At 37.4% G+C, this 24,203-nt stretch overlaps 2 protein-coding genes across 3 annotated transcripts in view; one reads left to right on the forward strand and one right to left on the reverse strand.

Annotated features, from left to right (window-relative positions):
* Positions 1 to 632, reverse strand: part of NLN (neurolysin) — a 36,854-nt gene extending 36,222 nt beyond the window's left edge. The window contains exon 1 of the mRNA XM_083883464.1: positions 513 to 632. Within this exon, the coding sequence (XP_083739590.1) occupies positions 513 to 544 (32 nt within the window). The 5' untranslated portion in view covers positions 545 to 632. The remainder of the gene's footprint in view (positions 1 to 512) is intronic.
* On the forward strand, positions 526 to 23,256 carry SGTB (small glutamine rich tetratricopeptide repeat co-chaperone beta). Of its 2 annotated transcripts, XM_083883469.1 has the most exons (11): positions 529 to 816; positions 2,605 to 2,727; positions 7,717 to 7,820; positions 8,229 to 8,298; positions 11,963 to 12,062; positions 14,389 to 14,493; positions 17,470 to 17,608; positions 17,695 to 17,757; positions 19,778 to 19,815; positions 20,075 to 20,158; positions 21,645 to 23,256. In XM_083883469.1, exons 1-11 carry the CDS (start codon positions 543 to 545, stop codon positions 21,754 to 21,756), a joined length of 1,212 nt encoding a protein of 403 aa, XP_083739595.1. In that variant the 5' UTR covers positions 529 to 542; the 3' UTR covers positions 21,757 to 23,256. The 2 variants fall into 2 exon arrangements, with proteins under 2 accessions (XP_083739596.1, XP_083739595.1); XM_083883470.1 differs by lacking the exon at positions 17,695 to 17,757 and having other exon boundaries at positions 526 to 816.
* Positions 23,257 to 24,203: the final 947 nt, after the last annotated feature.

The following is a 24,203-nucleotide window of genomic DNA, read 5'->3' on the forward strand; positions in this document are numbered from 1 at the left end:
TAGTGACACACCTTTTTTTTTTAAAGCCACTACAAGCACATTGCCGGTCTGGCTGCAGGCACAGGGCGCTGCAGAGCCGCGCTGGCACAGCCGAGCCCCGGCCCATTGTGTCCCTGCCCGTTCCCCTCACAGCGAGCCCGACCCGGGCAAAGGGCGCCAAACCCGGGCAGACCCCGCCGGGCCCACCTGCGAGCCCGGAGCTCAGGGCAGGGCTGGGGAACGCTCCAGGAGCTGAGGCAGCGAACCCCACAGGGCAGGCAGGTTTCCTGCCCCCGCAGGTTTTCCTGTCAGGTTTTCCTGTCAGGTTTTTCTGCCGGGGCCCAGCGGTTCCCCCTCAGCCCCGGGGGGTCAGGCCCGGCTCCCGGGGCGGGAATCTCCCCTCAGCCGCGGCGGGGCGGCCAGGGCGGGACTGGCCGGGAGGCCTGTGCCCCCCTCACCCTCACCCTCTGCCACCCTCACAACCCTCACCCTCCTCGCCCTCAGCCGCTCCCCGGCCCCGTCACCTGCCCTACCTGCGAGCCGCGCCCGCGCACAGACTCAGCATGGGGGGCGGCGCGGGGGGCGGCGGAGGAGGAGGAGGAGGAGGAGGAGGAGGAGGGAAGGAGGAGGAGGAGAAAAGACCGGAGGAGGAAAGACAGGCGGCAGAGAGGAGGAGGAGGCAGGGGAGAGAGGAGGAGGAGGAGGGAGAGCCGGCTGTGCCCCCGCCGCCCTGTCGCTGCCCTCCGGCCGCCCGCGGGCGCTGCGCATCCGCTTCCGCCGCCGCCGCGAACCCGCCGTCCGCAGCCGGAGCAGCGCGGGCCCGCCGCTCCCCGCACGGTAAGGGCGATAAGGGCGATAAGGGCGATGCCCGTTCCCCCCCGGGCACGGCTCCGCGGGGATGGGGAGGCTGCACGCCCAGTCCTCAGAGCCCCCGGTCCCTTTGGGGCCCCCGGGGCGGGTCGGGCCGCGCCTGGTGCAGAGTTGTCCTTGCGGCCCGAGCCAGCGGAGCCGGCCTGGGGATGGCCGGGGGGTGGGCGGGGGGCGGGAGCGCGGCCCGGACTGTGACACCCGGCTGTCCCTGGTGGGGGCGGACAGCGGACCCCAGTGCTCTGTGCATCATCAGCGGGTGAGACCCGGCTGTCCCTTATGGGGCGCGGATAGGGGACCCCAGTGCTCTGTGCATCCCCGGACTGTCCCTGGTGGGGGGCGAATAGTGTCCCCAGCTGTGTATCCCCGGACTGTGTCACCCGGCTGTCCCTGGTGGGGGCTGATAGGGGACCCCAGTGTCCCCGGCTCTGCCTCCCCGGACCATGGGACCCGGCTGTCCTTTATGGGGCGCGGATAGAGGACCCCAGTGTTCTGTGCATCCTCAGCAGGTGAGACCCGGCTGTTCCTGACTAGGGGCTGACAGGGGACCCCAGTGCTCTGTCCATCCTCAGCCGCTGGCCTTCCCGGCTTTCCCCGTCTCCCCGACTGAATTTTCCTGCGGTGGGTTTGGCCGCACACCGGTTTGCTCGCGGGTTGTGGAGAGAAAATAACGTAGCCGAGAGCTGCTGGTTCCTGGTCTTGCTATTCGTTTAATGCTGTATTTTAAACCCGCTTTGCGCGGAGAACTGGATGCGGTTGTGCCCTTTTAAATCAAAATGATTTAAGGAAAAATAACTTGAAAAGTTGTGACTAAAATTGTCCTCCGAGTTATATAACTCCCGGTTGATGCTGAATGGAAATCAGAGTGAGCCAGTAGTGTCACTAATCACAAGTATGCCCTGAGGTCATGGTGTTCCATTTCTTTGTCCAAAGTGACAATAAACTGCTCAGAGCACCACGTCACACCATAGAACACCTTTTATGAAAGGATAACACCCTGTCACACCGTAGAACACCTTTTATTAAAGGATAATAGCCTGTCACACCAGTGAACACTTTTTATGAAAGGATAACAGGGTGTCACACCACAGAACACCTTTTATTAAAGGATAATAGCTTGTCACCCAGAGAACACCTTTTATGAAAGGATAACACTGTGTGTGTCACACCATGGAACATCTTCTGTTGAAGGGTAACACTGTGCATGTCACACCCTGGAACACCTTTTATCAAAGGGTAACACCGTGTGTGCCACACCAGAGACCATCTTTAGTCAAAGGATAACACCATACCAGACCAAAGAACATAAAAGGGTAACACCAAGTCATACCATAAACCAACTTCTACTGAAGTGTGTTTCTTTATATCACTGTATTTATCACAGTGCCTTTATAATTGGTTTTCACTTCAACATGCGCTCCTACATGCAAGTGTATATGTAAATAAAGTGTAAACTATTAAAAAAAAAAACTGTAAATGAAAAATAAGCTGCTAAATTATTTTAGCCTTGGTGAACTTTTCTTCCAAGAATGAATTGGAGGAAATGTATGCTTGTTTGCTGATAGACAGAGCACATAATTGTAGCAGTTTTCCCTGATTTGTGCAAATTCACTACTTTTTTCAAGGCATCCTGTTGTTGGGCTTTCTGGATAAGGTTTTATGTATTGTGGGTACTTCTTACTAGGTTGTTGGTTACTAGGAGGTTGGAATACTAAAGGGATTCATTTTTCTGGAATAAGAGATTCTGTTGTTTTTAAGACATAACAGAAAACAATTTCAACATGTCATCGGTCAAGCGCTTGGTTTATGCAGTCATCCATTTCTTGAGAGAACAGAGTCAGATGGATACTTTCACGCCAGATGAACAAGAAAGCTTGGAAGGTAAGCATATATTCATATATTTTTATTTGTACGTATATATACATATATACGTGTGTGTGTATGTGTATAATACCTATATAACACAGGTGTTAAATTCCTTTATGCATAATATCACAGAAAGTAACTGAAGTGACATAAATGAAACTGCCACCAAATATTATCTGCAAATAAGATCCTGAACCTAATGTTTCTGAGATTATTAATTTTAAGGCATCTCCTATTTAAAAAGTATTATGAAGCTACAAATGTGTAGTGCCTTAATTTGTGCAACAGGTACTTTAAATCACATTAGTTGCACAGGCCTTTCCCAACCTGAACAATTCTATGATTCTAAGCTAAGCAGTGCTACAATGCAGACACTGGTAATGACTTGTGTATGTGTACCACAAGTTTCTGCTGCTTCTTCCTCTCTTTTATGTTTGGTTTCTTTCTGCATTTTTTATCTGTTAGTAGCTTTGGTGGTTACAGAGCAAGTAAAACAATTACTATATTGGTTTTGGTTTATGAGAAGAACTGTTTCCTTTCAAGGATTTTGTTATTTGTGAGGAAAAAGACATTCTAAGAAAATAAGATAAATGCTCTGCATTTATTTTTCACTTGAGTACTGGCTCCAAAGAGTATGTAGTAGTGAATATTTTCAGTATCATATAGCTTCTATTATACATCCAAGTTCATTTGTCTGTAGTTGTATTCTCTCTGTATTTCTCTATGGACAGATACTCAGTAGGTCTTTGTAAGCTTGTAGTACTTGATGTTTTCCTTTATACTGCTCTTACTCCTTTCCCCTAATTCCTGGAGACTTCATGTCAGGTGCTATCAGAATGTGGAACTGAGAGAAGACTTAAGTCTTAACACTGCAGTAGGGTTTTCATAGCACCTTTTAAAAAGATCTCTCTACTATTTCAAGCAGTCTTTGATTGTATCAGTCAGCCAGAGGAGGAATTTGGAGGGAGAGGTCTAGGACCACCAGCAGTGCAGTTGATCAGTGAGATCTGTGAAATCTTAGGCATGGAGAGACTTTGCTGAGATGCAAAGCATGTCCTGCTTCTCAGAGGCATAAATTAATAGATAAACATGGAGTGTGCTTCCTTCTATTATCTATTGGTTGTCCAGTGTAGTTGTTCACAAAAGCAAACAAGAAAGAAAGCTTTGTGTCGTTATATTCAAAGCATAGTCCCAAAGGAATAAAAGCCAAAAGATTTGGTTTTACGTCAGAATCTGGAGCATTTTGTACATTTGAAAAGCGTCAACAGATTTAACCTGTGTCAGATCATGATGTTCATCTGATGAAAGAAAACAATGGTTTTGGAAATCATATGTAATGAGAGATAAAGAGATTTACTTTTGTTTTTATAATGAAACTGGTAAACATTGGGTTATGGTTGAAAATTTACCTGGTAACATGTCTTCGAACAGCCTTAGCCAATGTATATATGAAAGAATCAATTTTAAAAATCAGTTTTCTAAATAAAAAGTATTACAAAACCTCAGTGATGCTTAAAAGCCAATGCAAAATTTACCATTTTAATGCAGATCTGAAATCCTATATTTAGATCTGTGCTCTGCCACAAGCATGGTACCATATGCTATGTGTTAGAGGATAAGAGGCGGGCATTCTGAAAAATAGACTCATTTTAGTTGTGCAAAATATCTTTAGTGCATGTAGAGTAGCAATAGCCAAGTCTTACTCACTGAAGTGTTTAATGTTAGGTGGAACATAAGGGATGAAAAGAATTGACTGATAGTTTTTGTGGGTACCTTATGTACCTACTTGGTGTCTGTGAAAAGACAAAACACTGTATCATGTGCCAAGAAGTAATTCAAACAGTTCCCATAAAACAACAAGAAAGGAGACAGAACATCACAAAAAAAATTGAGCCTTTATAAAATGTCTAGGATGTATTTATATTCAATGATAACCTGCATACTGCATGTTTGAATTATATAGAAATGCCAATGAGAGTGTAAATTTCCTGTAGGAATTTTGTACTTGCTTGATGAATAAAAATGCCTTATTTTGAGAAAGCAGAGTAATTGCAAGGTAGACCAGAGAAATATATTCCCCTTGCATCTAGAGCAGTGATACAGATCCCTGGTGGTTAGTGCTCAACTCTTTTGCATTAACTAGAAACTTCCCTTCTTCCAAGTTATATTTGAGACTGTGTTTAAATTGCAGTTATTTCTCTTTCCTGTTTACGGGGTGGGTTTTTTTTCTGTCACTTTCTCTTTTCTATAGCACCTATTTCTGTGGGATGAAAGCAAAAACTCTCTACAACATGCACAAGGCTGTGATTTTCTTCTTACTTCTATAACTGATATCCACAATTAATTCCTCTAAGGCAGTGTTTCCAAAACAGGAGGGCGGTGGATGCATGTAATACTTGACATGGGTAAGGTTATTTGTAAGATGAAGCAGGATGACAGCAAGAACTAAAGGGGCCTCAGCAGCCCAATTAATGCTCATTATTCAGCCTGCATGTTGGCTGTGATGCCTTTGTGCTGCCTGGTGATGCAGACTTGTGTTTGGACAGCAAACACCCTGGAGCTTTGTGGCTCTGGGGACACAGAGCCGGGTTCCGGCACAGCCCAGGTGCTGCTGTTGTCAGACACTGGGTATTTGTGTGAGCCCTGGATGTTCAGCAGGGAAGTGGTTTGCAAGGTGGTCACTTCAAGCTTCAGCCACCATCTAGGTGGATGATGGTGGGGCTAATTGGGAGAACAGAGAACTTTGGCCTTTGATGCCAGACACAGGAAAAATCTCGAGTAAATAGCTCACATGATGCATCCAGTCTTCCCCTGCTAATATCGAGCTTGCAGCATTTGGCAGTGCCTCACTTCGATAAATGGGATAGCAAGGTGCTGGCAGTCTGGCCTCCTGACAAACTTTTCAGGCAAAACACAAGTTTCCACTCCTTTGAATTTACTGTGTTTCTGTGTAGCACTAAAACAGGGTTGTTACTGACTTCATCACAACTTGTTGTATTTTCTGATTTGAAGATGTTTCTGTTTAGCAGTGTTTATTTCTGTGTGGGTTCTTTTTGTTTGCTTGCATTTAGCCAGTGGTTATTCTAACCTACTGATTCATCCTATAAGAGGTCCTAATTTTGTTATATCTGTGATAAATAGAAGGATTATAAATTCAATTTTTCCCTTAAAGGAGAAATATGGGAATTCATATTTCACCAACTACTTATTTGATGAAAATGCTGAGGACTAATACTACTATAGTCAGAATAATTTTGTTTACAGAAATTGTGCACTGCTGCATTTTGCAAAACTCTTCTATATCATAGAGATTCAGTGTCATAGATTTGATGCCTAGAGAATGATAAGGGATGGGGTTGTTTTTTGAATTTATGCAAAACTACAAATGAGGAGAGGCATTCAGAAAAGGGAGTGCCTTTCAGTAAAAATAAACTGGCAGGGAAAATTAGTAAGTAAACTATTGCAAATGGCTTCCTGTTAAGTCATATAAGGAAAAAACTGTATGTGTTATTTCACTGATTTTATAATTGGCCTGGTAATAAAAAGTACTATCAAGGGTTATATATATTTCAAAATTCAGCATAATCTGTGTTTATAAGAATTAAGTTTTTCACACAGCAGGAGATGGAGTTTAACCTAAATCCCTTAGTGCTCTTACTGGATTATTTAAGATCTGATAAATTGATTTATAGATTATAGGAGCAACTTGTTTACATATTTAGCAGTGTATTCCATTGTTACATGTTACCAACTATAACTTTGTGTCATGTTATACTGTTTGTAAGAAATTTCTATTGTATCATTTTCTAGGTTTTACTCTCTGTTTTACAAATCTCTTCTCCTCCTTCCTGCCAGCTGCGACATAAAAGATAAAAACTGGCCTAACTGTTGCTAACTTTCAGTAATTTTCCTTTTCTAATTTTGAATCAGTATTCAGTTTCATTGTAACACAAATAATAATTCAAATTCTATTTATTATACTAACATTGGATTGAGGGTAAACTTAAATACTAAGAATCTGCTTTTACTGATCCTAAATTTGATTTCAGATACTCCTGCTTGTCTATAATCTGTGTTAAAACAGCCATTTTTCTGTTCAAGCTAGGCTTTACAAAGACCCTTCTTTGTTCCTCCTCACTTTTAAGTCTAAAACATTTAGATGTTAATAAAAAACATTGTACTAGGATCTTAAGATTATAGGGAAAATAATTATATCATTTACAATAGTACTGTAACTGTGTGTCTGTATATATATATTTATGTATGTATATAGACAGAATTGTATATAGTAATTGCTACTGATCGTCTTTTGTCAAAAAAAAGAGCATATTTAAAACTTCAATAGGGATATAGCTCTGCATTTTTAAGTTTACTGTGAGCATATTTGCATTGTTGCAGGTTTGGGAGGGCCATTTAATCTTGCACATGAACACATGAGAGGATATTGCAGATGCATTTTTTTATAGGATAAAATTTTGTGATTAATACATCATTTGATTAAGTATCTTCAAATAAATATATTTCATTCCAGAAAAAAGATAAGAGTAATAAGTATCTTGCCTTTATTCTGTACAGTAAAGATGAGCCATTTTCTTCCAGCTGTTATGGTACACAAATATATGCCAGTTGTGTGCATTGAGGTGGGGCATGTGACACATGGACATTCATAGTTGTATTATGAGTTGTGGTGTTTTTGTTAAATCACTATATTTTTATATTTAAAGGAAAACTTTAAAAAACTGAAAGAACTGAAATTAAACTGAAATTTTAAATTTGCTTAAATGTAATGGGCAAACTATATGTGGACTGTGTATATCTTAGATCTTTCTCAGCAAGCTAATTCACTGGGGATCAGGTAGCCTTTCTTTATTTTTTGATATGTTTCAAAGAGCTGCTTTTACTAGCTGAATAAGGAAATGAGTCACAGCTTTATAAATAAATTAGTGAAGTTATGCTTCTATTGAGAAACTGGTGACTTATGTTATTAAATTTTTTTCTTTTAAGTTGCAATTCAGTGTCTGGAGACTGTGTTTAAGATTACCCTGGAAGATACTCATCTTGCATCCTCACAGCATTTGATAGAAATGTTCACAGATTCTATTCAAAAGGTAAGAATTTAATTTAGATTCTAGAGTTACTCTGCCAATATGTCCTAAGGTTTCATATTGTATGCACAATATTAAAGTGCTGTATAGGTCAAAATGATGTGAAAACTTAAGGAAAATATGAAAAAACCTACATTTCCATAAAAGCTAGTATAATGTGAATCTTTGGGGGCAGTGGGAGGAATTAATTTCAGCTAGACAAGGAAAATTCCATGTAGAAAAAGAGTGGATGCCTCATTCTCACATGAAATTTTTTATTCTTCACTTAAGCATTTTGCAATTCCCAGAGATAAATGCCTGATGTCATTCATAGTTTGCTGACACTTCTCACTTCTTTCTGAAAGTTTTTTTGATAAAATCAGGGCTTATATATTAAAGGAAAAAAATCTTGGGTTTTTTTTCCCCACACAGAATGAGATGCTGCCTCTCTCACATTCCTTACCAGAAGGTGTTGTAAAGGCTGACCAACTGAAGGATGAAGGTTTGTAATAAAAATAGAAATAAATTACCTTATGCATTTATTATATTTTTGCATTATTGTGGGTAGTGATAGTATAGCAGCTGGGTACCATACACCCCACAAAAAAACTTCAGTGCATAGATTATCTGGTGACTATCTTAAGAGGGCTAGGTGATTTATTCCACCCAGGAGCAAAGGAAATAATGTTTATTCTTTTCCTGGCTCTGGAGGTTGCTTAAAATCTAAGGGATAACATGTAAAGTTGGAAACATTCCTAAGCAGCAGAAGCTTTAAGGAATTAACAGCTATTGTCTGGCTGTTTGTGCATGGAATTGTTATACAAGTTTCTGCTTTTACTGAAATGGGTATGTGATGTCAAACATTGGTAAAAAACTGACCCAACAGAAGCCAGTGGAAAAATTCTTGTGAACTTACTAGGGTTAATATTTCACATATGTGAAATTATTTGTGTGCTTTATAAAAACTGCAGACAAGCCAGTTGTTTATTTTCCTTTTGGCAGCTGTTATTGTGAGGAAAAGCAGCTGTACCATAGAAGTCACTAATGCTGCCTAGGAAGGAATCCATGTTATTTCCCCTCAAAAAGAAGGGGAGGGGAATGGAAAAAAGCATGTAGCACTGATAACTGTTATGAATTTTTATGGATTGATGCTTTCTGAATCACATTGTTTATGACCTGTTAGATTTTCAGGTAGCTGAGTTTTATAGGAAAAATAAGTAAACTTCTAATTGCAAGGCAGATGTAATACTCTCAAAATTTCCATAATAATGTGGAAGAAGTCCTACTGTTTTTCAAAATTAATTCCATGTCTCTCTTACCTTAAAACTGGTCATCTGTAATCATAAATGCAGTCCACTACTGGCTCTGAAAATAAGTTTTCCTAATTGTTGGAGTTGCTCATTAGCTCTTTAATTCTGAGAATGAGAGTTCAAACATGGTTAGGTCACAAAAATGTGTTAGTCAGTTGTAACCTGCCTGCTCTGCATGCTGTCCTTTGTTTTGCTGTTACTGCCAACTCATGGAAAGTGAAGAATACCTCTAGGTCTCAGTATGGTTATTGAACTGTAGGAATAGTCAGCACTTTGTGGGTGTTACAGCTGTTTTGAATCTGTGACTTCGGTCTTGCTATCTTCCAGTCCACAAGAAATAGACTGAGGAAATTAAATTAGTGTGTGCTATGTGTTAGTCTTTGTGTGGTTTTACCAAAGTAATTCCACAGCTCTACTGAAAAAAAAAATTGGAAGGGTCTAAACTTTAGCAAAGGACCAGCTGAACTGCTTGAAATGCCTCTGGTAATTTCCCATAAAATTAAAATTAGTGTCCTGCTTTCTCTGTTGTTTTGATCCTCCACAATTTCACACATATATTATCTATCACCACTATCATGCTATTCAGTTATGAGTATTTTCTAGCCTGAATTAGGAAATAAATTAGATGATTTTGGGAAGTCTATTTGATGTGTATCTTCAATAATATAATTCTCTAACTGTGGTTTCCTCACTTCTATCTGTAAGCCCTTACCAATGGAATAATTTCCCTCATTTTTGTGACCACCAGCCTGCTTCTCCTCTTGTCTCAAAGCAGCCCTAATATTTGTACAAATTGGCTGATGAATGGCAAAACAGTATCGGGGACCTGAATTTTCTTTCTTGGTAACCAGGAGATAATAGACCCTTCAGACTACTCAATACTTGAATTTACTCACCTAACCTTGTATATAATTTGACATTTTGTATTAGTGTAAGATGTGTAAGAGCACAGACTATTTGTAATCTGTGTAATGGTGGCCTGATCGTAAGGAGATCTGTGTTATTATAATAATTATAGCAATTATTATAACAGCATAATTATAACAATAGGTTGTATTTTCAGTATAGAGGACACATGTTCAAAAGTATAACCATTTGTGTAATTCTTTCGTCTTAAAGATTTTGTATGATATTAAAATAGAATAATGTAATTTGATACAATAATATAATAGGATAGAATAATAGAATGGAAGAGTTGCTTTTCCTTATCTCTGCAGAGTTGGTAGATCTAGCTATTTTTCTGTTTTCCTTTAGCAAGGTTGCAGCTGGAGAGAGAGATAACAAGAAGGGTATGCACTGATACTATCTCAACTTAGCCTTGTACCCTGGGTCATCTTCAGACCAGTATCAGAAATTCTAACGTTGATAGTCACTGATGGTATTTCTGTTTTAAAGGAACACTAACTGCTGCAATCTTGCTGAGTGCAGCTAACCTGCAAAGCTTTTTTGTCTGACAGGACAATTTAGTGTACAGATCTTTACCTCAGAACAAAGGAAAGCTGCGTAAACAGTGGGCCTCTAGAAACAAGAAAGATATTGTTACATTCTGTGTGTATTTTGAAGGTATACATGGAAGTATGGTTTGTTTGACTTCTCACTGGAAGGGAGGGCTTACTATAATTACAGGCTAGTACGGCACTATTAGAGGATGTGATTTTGTACTACTTTGATGATACTTTGTTACTTTAATCTGGTTTTGTTCAGTAAGCTCTCTGTGTTCACAAATAAATGCAAGTACAGCTGTTTCAGTCAGTGCGAGCACTGAGGACATGCTCTACAGCCTTGCTTTCTCTCAGAGATAAACTGTTGCACTGACTGAACTTTTCCAGCCTTTGCTTACGCAGTTACCTACATCAGTAGTAACTTACTGACCTGTCTCTTGACTTGTTTATTTTAGGAGAAGGTTTAAATATCTGGCTGAAATACAAGAAGTCAGTGGAAGTCTGTAATTTTCCTGACAATTTCTAGGAAATCAAGGCCTCTGCAGGATCCAGCTGGCCAAAAACTGATAGTAGCAGGACCATGGACAAGATTGGGCACTCTCAACAGTGCCCTTGTCTGAACTCTGAACACTGACACAGTTTTTTAGTACTGTGTCATCAGGATAGACAGAAACTACCAGGATTGCCTTGTGTTGGGGACAAAGGAATGAGGTGTATTTTGCTTTGAAAGACCTTAGTTCAGAATTTTCCGTCCATAGAGAAGTTATATAAACGTTTCTGGTTTTTTTTTTTTTTTTCCCACTGTACTTAAAACATATGAAATGTGAAACTTTGTTACAGAGTAGAAGTACTAAGCTTCTTTGGTGAGAATTTTTACTTCTGAATCCTTTTAGATTGCTTACCCTATACTAACTTTTCATTATCTTAATGACTTAAGTATGTAGTATCACAAAAATGGGGCTTACATGATTAATTTTACTTTTGATTTTTTTTTGTGTTATTTAGATAGTTACAAGCAAGTTGTTGAGACATATAAGAAAATTAGATTAAAAAATTAACATAGTGTATTGGGCTTGCAAAGATAGTTAAGACTGATGAATCTGTATTAGAGTGGACTGCAATTACAATGACACTTCTCAGGGAAGTGATCTTTCCTTAACAGCAGAAATTAACTGAAATACCAAGATAAAAAGAGGAAGGTTTCTGTGACATACTGCAATGTCCATAGCAAACTTCACAGACATAGTAGATATTTTTATTTGCATTATTCTATGACTTTTCTGTTCAAAAGAATGTATCTCAAAAAAGTACAGTCATAACTCACCTATACAGATGCTATAAGGTAGCTGCTCTGTTTCTTTCATACAGAGCTGTCTCATCTAATTACTTAAGAGCTTTTCATAATTTATTTCAGGTAATAATCATATGAAGGAAGAAAATTATGGTGCTGCAGTGGATTGTTACACTAGGGCTATAGAACTGGATCCAAACAATGCAGTCTATTACTGCAACAGGTAAAACCAAAATGATATATACCTTTCATTCCTGGACTTTGTCAACATTATTTTAAAGATAAATTGTAAAGTAGGCTGAAGTAACATGAGGTTAGAAACCTCACTAGTTAGAAATTCATTGTTAGATTTGTAAAATTAGAGTGAAAGTAAGCTCATTCAGCATCTTTCTATCAGTTAAAATAGGCTTTAAAATTACTTACAACTTTTCAGATCAGGTATTGTGTGTGGTCAGGTTGTCTGTATTAAATCAAAATATAGGCTGTGATTTCCAGCCTCCTGAGAACAGTTAAAGCCTTTTTCTCTGGTGTTCTAGTGACTCAGCTGCTCTCTCTCTATCTCCTCGAGTATTAGCTACCTCTGGCAATAAAAATCATCAATGCAGGAATGCCATTTTGGAGATTTCAAGTATTTTGTAATACTCGGTATTTTCATGTGTGACCCATTGAAAAATAACAATGCTGCTGTTACAGTTTTCTTATCTAATCTGTTCTTTACCATCATGAATGAAGAAGACATAGTGATTTGGCAGCAGGTAAGCTTGGAAGGGCATGTTAACCTAGTCACAGCTGTCTGCTCTTGTGGAACACTGCCTGGAAGACCAGCCCAAGAGCAAAGGCAGCCTTGATTTTAGGCCCTACTGGAATGAGCCCATCTCTAGAGTGCCTCCATTATTGATTTAAGGATATAAGATATTTTAAGTGTTGTCGTTCTGGCCTTGTGGAACTGCACCCACTCTATTACACTGTTTTTGAAGCTCTGCATCCATTGCTCTGGTTTAGTTTATCAATACAAATGAAAGTTTCAGTGTTTAAAGGCAAGCTTAAAGAGAAAGGAAATTATGTAGTTTGCTAACATTTTACACATTTAGGTTGGCAGTTCAAAAGTGTAAATCATCTATATTCCTTGTGAAAACTGATCACGAGTCACTGTCCATATAAAATGGAAATATCAGACAGATTGAAAAGCTTCCCAAAATTACTGGAAGTTTCCTCAGTAGGGGCTTAAATGTCAAAGCTGTAAATAGCAAGAGCAGAAATAATTTTTGTGTTGCATACCACATTTGTGAGAACTAAAATGAATCTTTACATCAGTCAGTAGAGTATTGCATGTGATTATTTAAAAGAAAACCATTGTTTGGAGTTCTGTGGATGATAGAGTATTTCAATAACTGTATACCTTATTTTTAAGTTTGTTTGGGAGCCATGGGGATATGCTGCATTCAGTGGGATTGCTTTTTATTCACAGCAGTGCAAAAAAGAGTGGGCTGATATGCCCTCAGATTTTTAACTGGCCATGTAAATCTTCTTGTGAACATGGAAAAATGTCTTCTGTTCAAACACATGTGAGAACAAGCATTGCCCCCAGCTTTTATTTATAAATCTTCACTGGCATCTGTGGAGTTGGACAACTGTTAAACAGCCCAAAATAGATAAGTAGTCCCATTCAGAAGACATTTAAATCAAAGTCAGAAAAACCCATGCAACTGGGAGCTAATCACAGGAGAAAGGATTCTTAATAAAAAAGAGATATGCTTTATGCAATGAAAATATTGTAATCTCGACAATATTTTTTTAACCAAGGAAGAATAAATGAGAGTGGCTTGAGACCTTTCAAACTGGTGAAGTTTTGATTATTAATGTGTTTCAATGTCCTTTTTAATTCAGTCATCTTTGATCTTATTGTATTAATATCTACAACATTTAGTATTTCATGTGTATAGAGATGCAACTGTAATTTAACAATGCAGAGGTTATTGAGAAATGTTATTGTGTTTTACCTACAAGCATGATTTGACTTCTAAAAACCTGAGCAGGGAAAAATCACAGCATTCCTTTGAACAGCTGTAAAATGATACTTCTTTCTGGAAAACACCAATTGTATAAAATATTTCTCCTTAAACAGTGATTTTATATAAATTGGTACTTGACAATTTAACTTGTAATAGGTTTTATGATTTATTTTGTGCATAGTCATATGCTAGATCTTAGACAGTTCCTTAGAATTATTTGTCCTTTGTGTCCTCAGAGGTGAGTGTATGTTCTCCAAAACTGCAGGCCAGAAATGTACTTGGGCACATACTTGGCACATAACATTTGCTTGTTCTACTTCATTAAAGAAAGTTAAACATAGCCTAAATAGCAAATGAAAAGTCAGTAAGATTAAGTAAGTCATAAACATGTGAATATCTAGGCTTAGGGTTTGGTTGTTTTGTTTTGCTCTGGGTTTTTTTGTTTGGTTTTGGTTTTTTGTGCATTGATTGGCTGGTTGATAGTTTGGTTGATTTTTTTTTTGACAAAACTTCATTTCCTTACCATCTTTCTCTTAGGGCTGCTGCTCAAAGTAAGCTCAACAACTTCAGGGAAGCAATAAAGGACTGTGAGAGTGCCATAGCAATAGATCCAAAGTACAGCAAAGCATATGGGAGAATGGGGTAAGCTAATAGAAATCTGAATAAACACTGAAGACTCATGTATACATCACCATAGATTTTCTGAAATATGTGGAGCCAGGTTGTTTTATTCACTTACAGAACATTGTTGTTGTGTAAAAACATAGCAATTTTCTGAAGATGACCCAATCAGATTTTCAGCTCTTTTTTATGTGGTTGATGTCAGCATTTTCATCAGATTTCATCAGTTTGAAGTTTTTTTCTATTTATCAACTTGCTGGATTTAGTTTAGGAAGTAATGATGTTTTTTTCCTACCTCCTAACTAGTTACAAGTAATCAAAATTCTGCTGTTGGAACACTGAATCTATTAATGATGCTGTTAGAGAACAGCATTGTGGCTTCATACTAGCAGGAATAAAGCCTTAATTTTTCTGTTCAGTAGCTCTTTGGAAGCAGATATTTTAGGAAGAATAAGCTATGTCTCTTTGGCAGGTTTTCTCAGCAATGTCTGAGAGATAACTGTATAGGCTCTTGAGGGTGGTTTTAAGTGTTACCTGAATGTCAGGAATGCTCTAACAGGCTGTTGGTTTGAGGGAAGGCCCATTTTTCCAAAATGTCTAGCTTTGCATTTTCAATAATCAAGTGCATTGTGGTAGTGAACTTAATGCTACATATGTCTTTTGAGGTTTATTTATACCAGTAAATTAAAAATGCTTGGGATTGTTTGTTGAGTCAGTTGGCACAAAATGGCTCATGTCCATGTTATTAAAATTTTAAAAATTTGCAGTATGGAGTGGCCACATCCAAACAAGCTATTGCTAAACTGCATGTGTTAAATTCTGAACCATGCCCTGAAACTGTCTGTGATAATTCTTGTTGGTCTGCGACAAAACCATACAGAGGACATTTATTTTAAGATAAAATGTAGTGGAATTCTATCACTTAAAAACTTTCCATAATACAGTTCACAATACAGTTTTAGTTTTACTAATACCAACCTAGACTAAGGAACTTTTGAAATGATGTATTACTTTTAAAATTTTAGGTTGAATTGGTTGTTGAATTGGTTTTGTTTCATTTTAACTTTCCTTAGATTGTTTCTTCACATAGCACAATAAAAGCTCCCTTTATTTGACTGATATGGAGGGATGCTACAGGCTGATTTGATTGGAGATTGGAGGTTATTTTACAGTTTTGGGTGTAAGACCAATGTTTCTTTGATACACACTGAAAGTGGGACCATTCTCAGGCAATCAAGCTTGTCTTTATTTTATTGTCTGGTTTAATAGAGGACATATTTTGAGCTACAAGCCAATGAGTAAACATTTGGCATAGGCTGAATGAGGAAACTGTGCTTGTTTAGTAATAAGTGAAAATCCCACCCCCACACCCCCCATGTACAAAACACCTTCTCAACAAAAAGTCCTTATGATGTGCTCTCTGTATGCATTATGGAGACATATCAGTTTTTCTCAGAATTTGACAGAAATTCCTTATGTGTCTCAGAAAGATGCAGAAATGCCACATACAGAGACGGGAGCCATTTTAAAGTGGGAATGTCAGTTAAAGGTGGTATTTCCAGCATGATCCTGAAAGACTGCTTGTCTGGGTAGGAGGTGTGAGGAATGAAATTGTCTGCTGTTCTAACTTGTACTGCGCTCCAAGAAACTTTCTGTGTAAAATATTTTGCTGTAAAAAGCACTGTTGCATCACAGAAATAGTGGATTGCATTTCTTGTCTGGTGTGAAACTATTTTGGCAAGTTAATGGGCCAAAAGGGAGACTGTTTTTTATGGGGATAAATGAGTTAAGAGAAAAAACACTAATATTGTGGGGGTTCCTCCAGGAGCAATACTGGAAATTCCTGGAGTTTTGTACTCTTACTGAGAATGATGACAATCATGGATGTATCTAAAATGCTGAACTTTTTGCATGAGATGAAAGACCAAGGTTTGTTAGTGGACATAAGCACAGGCTTATCAACCCAGGCTGTGTAGCTCTGCATCAGAAGGTGAACTGAAGTACTAAATAGCTGAATGTGGGTTACAAAAATCTGTTACAAAATGTGGAAAAGATCAGTCTACTTTTTTGATCAGTATATATTGAAAATACAGTAGCAGATAGAATTAAAACTACAACCAGATGGACTTCTTACTTCAAAGAAAGATGGTAAATATTTTAAATATGGTAGATAATCAAATTTGAAAATTTGACAGTAGAGTAGGTCTGTCCTGTGGTCTCATGAGCTACTGGAGCAGTCTTTTTCAAAACATTAAGTAGGCTTCCCTGATACAAGGGTTTCTTACAGCACTTTACAGATATGCTATGCTGTATAAACCCTTTGTCAAGTGGTTGTACAAGAGCTGAAAGGGGAACCTTTACATTGATCCTGAGACAAAAATCCATTATGCTGAAACTTGTAGGTCCACTATTTTAAAATAATGATAATGATAATAATAGAAATAGTTTTATATGAATGTATAAAGACAACAGTATAATTGTCAAATATCTTCTATATTCAAATATTTAATATAGTAATTATTATATTAAAAGTATATGGTTTTATATAAATAAATAAATAAATAATGTATTTGAAGGTCCAGTTTCTTAATGTTGCATAACTCATACTGAGAGTACCTTTGCCCTACTTACCCATGTAAGTTTCTAAATAATCTCTTGGGTCAAAAGAACTGGAAAGAACACTAAGAGCTTATGCAAAAAGTCACAGATGCTGGATCCAGCTTGTGCTCTTAAAGTGACTAAGACACTTGGTGATACCAAGGAGTTTTTAATGAAACTTGCATATATATGCAAGAGACAATGCAAGATGTGTTCTTGAGGAATCCTCTTTTCTGCAAAAACAAGTACTTACACTAAGCAGTAGTACTACAATAACCTGTTTTAAGTGATCAAGCTAAAAATCAGTTGTGAGATAGTGTTTTACTTAGAACAGAAAATGTATCATTAGCTTTTGATGACCATCTATGTTCTAAGCAGGATTTCTTTATTTCACATTAGGTTGGCTCTGACCTCAGTGAATAAATATGAAGAAGCAGTTACCAGTTATCAAAAAGCACTGGATCTTGATCCAGAGAATGACTCTTACAAGTCAAATCTGAAAATAGCAGAACAGAAGCTAAGAGACGTGTCCAGTCCTGTAAGTTTGCTCTGTATCTATTTATTGACAATAGTTTTAAATGGGATTTTGTAGGAAACTTAGCTTCAATTGCAATTTATTTGTAGACTGGAACTGGACTGAGTTTTGACATGGCAAGCTTGATAAACAATCCTGCCTTCATTAGTATGGTGAGTATATCTCAAGGTTTGCATTAACCCATTTTAAAAACTGAACTTTTAAGAACAACTGTTGTTCAATAACACATAATTTTAGTGATTATTATTATTATTGCATGGTTTTATTACACTGAATTTCAACTTTTCTACATCATTTTACACTCGAAACAAGAAGTGAAGCATGTACCTCCACTAATGCCTGTCTTATTTCCAGCTGACTCTCTGCTACTTATAGAAAAAACCACAGATTGGTTGGCTATGCTGTTTTTATCTGTGACATGACAGTAAAGCTCTTGTGAACAGCATGATGAAAATTTCCTCAATTCTCCACAGAGCAGTTAACAATGATACAAGGACTAAAGTAACTCTTCTTCAGGAGAACTACTTGAGAGACTTTTCTGTTATTAGTCTTTCAAATTATCCCTAATAACCTTAAGAATTCAAAAAATTAATCATAAATAGCATATAGTGCATTCTTTTATGTTCAGTATAATAACAAATTTTGTATTTCTCCCTTAGTATTCTTTATTTTTTTCCACATGGCTTTCTTAGCTAAATGGAATTAATTAACTTTGTAGAATTGAATTTGGAGAAAAATAAACGAAAAACCCCACGAAAAACAAACCCCAAAGTTATTTTCTTTAAGAAAGCAGTTAAAACTTTACAAGCCCTCTGGTAGCTTCACTGGAACAGTACATTTCAACCAGTGCTTTTGTGTGGAAGTGTGCTGCACTCAAAAGAGATCCATATATCTGGCTTGATAACAAATAATAGAGACAGTAGGCAAGGAAAGAAGGAGTAAGTTCTCTGATGGCATTTGTGATTAAAAAGCACTGGAACTCTGTGTACTACTTCACTGGCCACATGATGTACTTAAGACAACCTGTGTCTGTTTAGAATCAATGATGTATGGAGCTGGTTTTGGGGAAAGGAACTTTTACATTGTTTCCAGAAGACACCCGGTGAAGTAGATAGAACACAGGGCCTTTATCTAGGAATGAATGAGTTATTTTCCCAAGGTGTAGTTACTTCATTTTTTGTTAAGGAGAAAAAATTGCCTCCCTGTCTGACCTTGAGAAAATTGCTTGTAGCCTCAGTTTTTGGCCCCTAAACTAGATAAGGCTTATTACTGATGGAAGAAACTAACCCTATATTGAGCACAGAACTGACCTGCATGTGACATTTTACATCTAACTATTAACTCGAGAAAGAAGTTGATTTACTTTCGAGTAATCTATATATGACAACATATTGATCAATAAAATGAATATGGGATATATCTGATTTTTTAGTTATCTCTAATAAGACAGGTAAGAAGCACATACTGTGTTTTGTCTGCTTCTGGTGCGTTCATACACACACTGATTTCTGTAGGAATTACATTACTAACATTGAAAAATCACTTTTTATTAATAATATCAGTCCACAGACAAAGTTACACTATACAAATACAATATAATTTTAGAAGTACCTAATGAATGAGAAATTTAAATATCCTCATGCTTACTACAAAATTAGAAAATATGCAATTACCAGAGAAGATATATATTACCACAAAACCATACTACAAAGTAAGTCCACACTCTGGTTTGATCTGAAATATGTCATGGCCCATAATCTTAACTTTTAATTCCTGGTACTACTACTAATTGCAAAATTAATTTATCCAGGCTGAGAAGCAAAAAAAATACAAACTTTTGTCCCAGAAGTCCAGTAGAAAACATTTGTCCTTGCAATTCTTCAGTGTTTCATTTGTTTGTTTAGTTTTCTGGCACTGGGTTTTTTATGTTAAATGGCTGGTCATATTTTTCATGTCTGAATCTGTAACCACTATTTTTTCTTTAATGCATAGCAAATAATACCAGCTTCATTTCCATGAAATATATGGCTGTAGTGATTCTTTTTGCTCTGCATGTAAACTTAATTTTGTAATAAAACAGAATGCAGCATGTGGGTTTTTTCCCCATGTTTTTCTCAGTGATAGCCAAGGAGTAAATGTTTTATAATTTCAGCTGTATGTTGTCTATTCTAGGCAGCAAGCTTAATGCAAAATCCTCAAATTCAACAACTGTAAGTATTAAAATGGGATACTGTTAAAACAAATGTCTTTAGATGTTTGAATTAATAAAAGATGCATAGTACTTATAGCTATATTTTTGAAATGTAGACATACTACTGAAAATGTAATTTCATTTTGCTTACTGTAAAAGTGTAGTTTCTTCTCCTTACAACTTATTTCCTCTCAGCAATTCAAAAAGGAACTGGGGCTTATTGCTTACAGTAAAGGTCCCTGCAGAGCCCAATACCAACCCTGTGCTAACTGTTCCAGGATGTCAGGGATGATGTCAAATGCCATTGGTGGCCCTGCTGCTGGGGTTGGCGGCCTCTCGGATTTGTCCAGCCTCATCCACGCGTAAGTAAGAACTGCACAGTTTTAACTGGCACATTTGCAGTAGGATAACTCTGCAACATCTCTTTAAAAGGGTGCAGTGTCAAGTGAATTATACTGCAGTCTATTTCCACTGTTTGTTATTAAAACCAAGAACTCAAAGACTTATTTTCCAGGACCTTGTTTGTTTGCTCCATAGATTTCCATCAAATGGAATGACTGAACTGCTGTGTGCTCAGCTTCACTTTCTGGTACTCATATGTTGTTATTTTCTAATGCAGCTTACTAAAAACATTCCTTTAAATATTTTAAGTACTCCTACATGTGCTTTCAAGACGTGTGGATAAATTTACTACCTGTTATCTCAGATACTAGTTAGGAAAGCTACAGATTTACTTAGTAAGTCAAACCAATTTCTGCTCTGACATCCCTCCATTTAGATGAGGAATGTTTCAGGGAACTCAGGATAATGAAGAATATCTTTACAAAAACCAGGACTCAAGGCTTTTATACTATAATGATGATATCCATCTGGAAGGGTCTGCACAAAAACATGCCATTTCCTTATATGCCAAGATCTCTTATGGGGCATACAATTTTACTTTATTTCAGCATTCTTGACAATTCCAAATTATTTTGAAGTTTCACCTCTTCAGGGCAAAAGTAATTTATGATTTATATCACAGACAGAAATGTCTCACTGCAAAAATCTAGGGCTATTTTCACAAAATGTATACTACACAGACATCTATAAAAACATGGCTTTCCTTTAATCTGCACTGTAGTTTGAAGGAGTCTTTATAGTTTGCTACTTGCACAAAATTTAGAAATAACAGAGAGGACAAGCTAGGCTTTTCATGAAGTCATATTTTTTGCTTATTTGTTTTTTATTAGTAAACAAGTGTTACGCTTCTCTTACACATCAAATTAGTCTCCCTTTTAATTTAACTCTTAAACTGTTAACTCTACAACTGTTACAGATAGTTCTGTTATTATTCTGTTATAGTTCTGTTATATACTTCAGTCATAAAAGATATAAAAATTTGATAGTATGCTTGCTTTTAACTAATGACATCTTGTTCACAAGTACAAGTTGGCAGCTGCATATTGTATTTCTGGAACCATTAATGTAAGGTAGCATGCCAACTCTAAGAGTAGTTACTTTGAACAGTTAGAATGGATCCTCTCAAAAGGAAGGGAAGAACTCACTGGAACAGATGTGTTATTTTACCATAAAAGGTAATACATTTTGTAAGGTGATACTTTTCTCCTCCATGTTATCAAGTAGAAGTAATAATACTAAAGAAAGAAAATAAATTTATGATGATGAATCTGTTTGGAGACACTTCAACCAGATAAATTCGTAATACTGCAAATACCTAAGACTGTAAATCAAGATATCTTTAATCTTACTTTTAATGTAATGCACCTTTCAGCTGTACTGGGATATCCTGTTTTCTTAAAAATGTTGCTTTCACTTGCTGATTTCACTTAAAACTGTTCAACACAGGGGGCAGCAATTTGCACAGCAGATACAGCAGCAGAATCCTGAGCTCATAGAGCAACTGAGAAATCATATCCGGAGCAGATATTTGAGTGGCAGCACTGAAGAACATTCCTGACTTCAAGGAATCATATGAATTGGAATGATATATAACCCCAAAATGCATACCATAGTTAGTAGCAAAAGCACCATTGTAACTCTTCTGCTTGAATAGAAGACAGAAAATTCTTTGTGTGTGTTTGCAAACAAGAATAAATCTGGTAAACAGATTTCTTGCACATAACTTGGAACATAGCGTTTATGTATAGTTACTCCTCTGAAAATTAATACACTGAATAGGTGATTTCTTAAAATCCCCAAGTCAAAGTCATTTCAGTATGTACATCAGATTGACCTCCAGGGCTACTGAGTGGGGAGGAGTTCTGTGGTGTGCTGATCTTGCCCAACAGCTACTTCTGAAATGCTGGTGTGTAAAAGACATGTTACTCATATGGTGTGAATTATGATGGCTGTACTCCTCTAAACAGCACTGAAATATTGAAATAGTGCCATCTGATGTGCCCTTTTATAATGAGCATTACATAGTGCTGGAGTAGGGAGTGTACTTAAAACTCATGCTTGAGAAGTCTGTTTTCTTAATCCTGTGGAGGGGCCTTCTTGAGTAACAGAAAGTATTTTTCAACTTCATTGGACAGAAGAGAGGGAGATGAAGGCATATGAAGGAGTACCACACAGTGTAGAGAAAGGGAAGTCAGTAATTGTGTGTAGGATAATGCACAGAAATCAAAATGGAACTTGCCTTGGGAAAGTGAAGAGAAGTTGTAGGCTTTTCTACTGCCATGTTTACCCTCACATCATGATGGTAGCCCTGGAGGTCAGAATTATGGCACTATGTTCCTAGGCATGGCAAGCTGTATTACATTCCGTATGTATGCAGTATTTAATATAAACTTAAAATTCTTAACTGTAATAAGCTAAAACTGAGCCTGTGACTGTAAAAATAACTAGTACTGAAAAATTTAAAAAATAACTGCCTTAGAAGGATTCTTTTTCTATTCTTGTGTGATGAATCACTGGCTTAAACAATTGGGGATTTTTTTTAATTACACATATCTATCTAAAATGATGGTTATATAGTCAAGTTAAAGATTTTTCAACTCTATAGTATTTGTTTCTTGCTCAGTTAATATTACTCTTGCAAGACTGCTGCTTTTCTGTATGTCTAGTATGTTAATTTTTTTACTCTGCTTATTGTTCACACTGCTTTCTGATATGAAGTACACTGGTTCTTAGCCCAGGGAGATTCTCAACACCCTCTCAACACTTTCCTCTTTGCGTATCCAAACTGATTTAAGGAGTCTGCATTGATTTCTTAGACAGAGTGATCTCTCATGGCCAGTTAGTCTGGAGGTGGTATGTGGAGGAGTAACAATAGATTCCCAAATGGAGAAATACACAAGAACTCCTGAACCTCAAACTTTATATCCAACTGATCTTGTGCTCATAAAAGAGCTCCTCCAGCAGAAGTAAATGCAAAATTTGGGGTTAAGTAATATACTTGATTCTAACAAATTATACTTGTGCATCTATGGTATAAATCTTACCCTACTAAACCAGAAAGAAAAATGCAGTTCGATCCAAGGAGAAATGAAAGGAATTGGAGAAAACACAAATCTAGGAAATCCATATTACCATATGTTGAATAAAGAGATAAAGCTTACTAGGATAAACAATTTTAATACATTCCATACTTTATTGATTAGCGTGCCTATGTACAGCATTAAAATGCTTTTTTAAAATTCTCTCGTTAAGTTGGTGTAGATGCTTTCTTCAGACTGTAGAGATACTTAAGCTTTACATTAAATACATTTTCAAGTAACAGCTTCTGACTCAACATCTGATGACAAGAAAGAAAATCCCTAAATGGATTTTTTTCCCAGAGGTAGCTCAGATCCTGAATCCAATCCATTCAAGGAAACTTACTTAAATTCAATTACACTGAGTAGGACAGGAATACCGTTTAGAAAGAAGATTTATGGAGGCTCTGGTTGGGCTACAAAAAGTGTACAGGTATTACTTGGAATAGTGTGTTGTGTCAGGAGAGAAGCATTGCACCTAGTATGTATCCTGTTAAACTTCACAGTTCCTTTTAATTCTCTTTCATATCTTCAACTGCTCAAAGTATGTTTCACTAATTTTGATAGGGAGAACCAGAAACTCCATGGTGGACTGAACAGGCCCACCACTATCTCTCTACAAACTCAAATTTTTCTCACTTTGCAACAGCAATCCTCAGACACTCAGTTACTTTTCTGCTGTAAGACAGAGTGTCAAGAATTTAATGAGAGTTCCTTAAGAATTACAAAATATGTTAATATCCAAAGAGGGCAGAAGAAGTTGTGTACTTGTACTGTACAGCACAAGCTCCATAGCTTACTGGATTTATGGGTGAACAATCCCCAAAGTTAAATGGAATGAAGTATTGGTTAGTTATCTGAAAACTACTCTTGAAGTCATCTTCATGGAGTTGTAACTTTCATTTCACATGCTACAATATTTTTGTGT

Source organism: Zosterops lateralis (assembly GCF_965231275.1).
Source record: "Zosterops lateralis genome assembly, chromosome: Z".
In the NCBI taxonomy this organism is placed as follows: Eukaryota; Metazoa; Chordata; class Aves; order Passeriformes; family Zosteropidae; genus Zosterops; species Zosterops lateralis.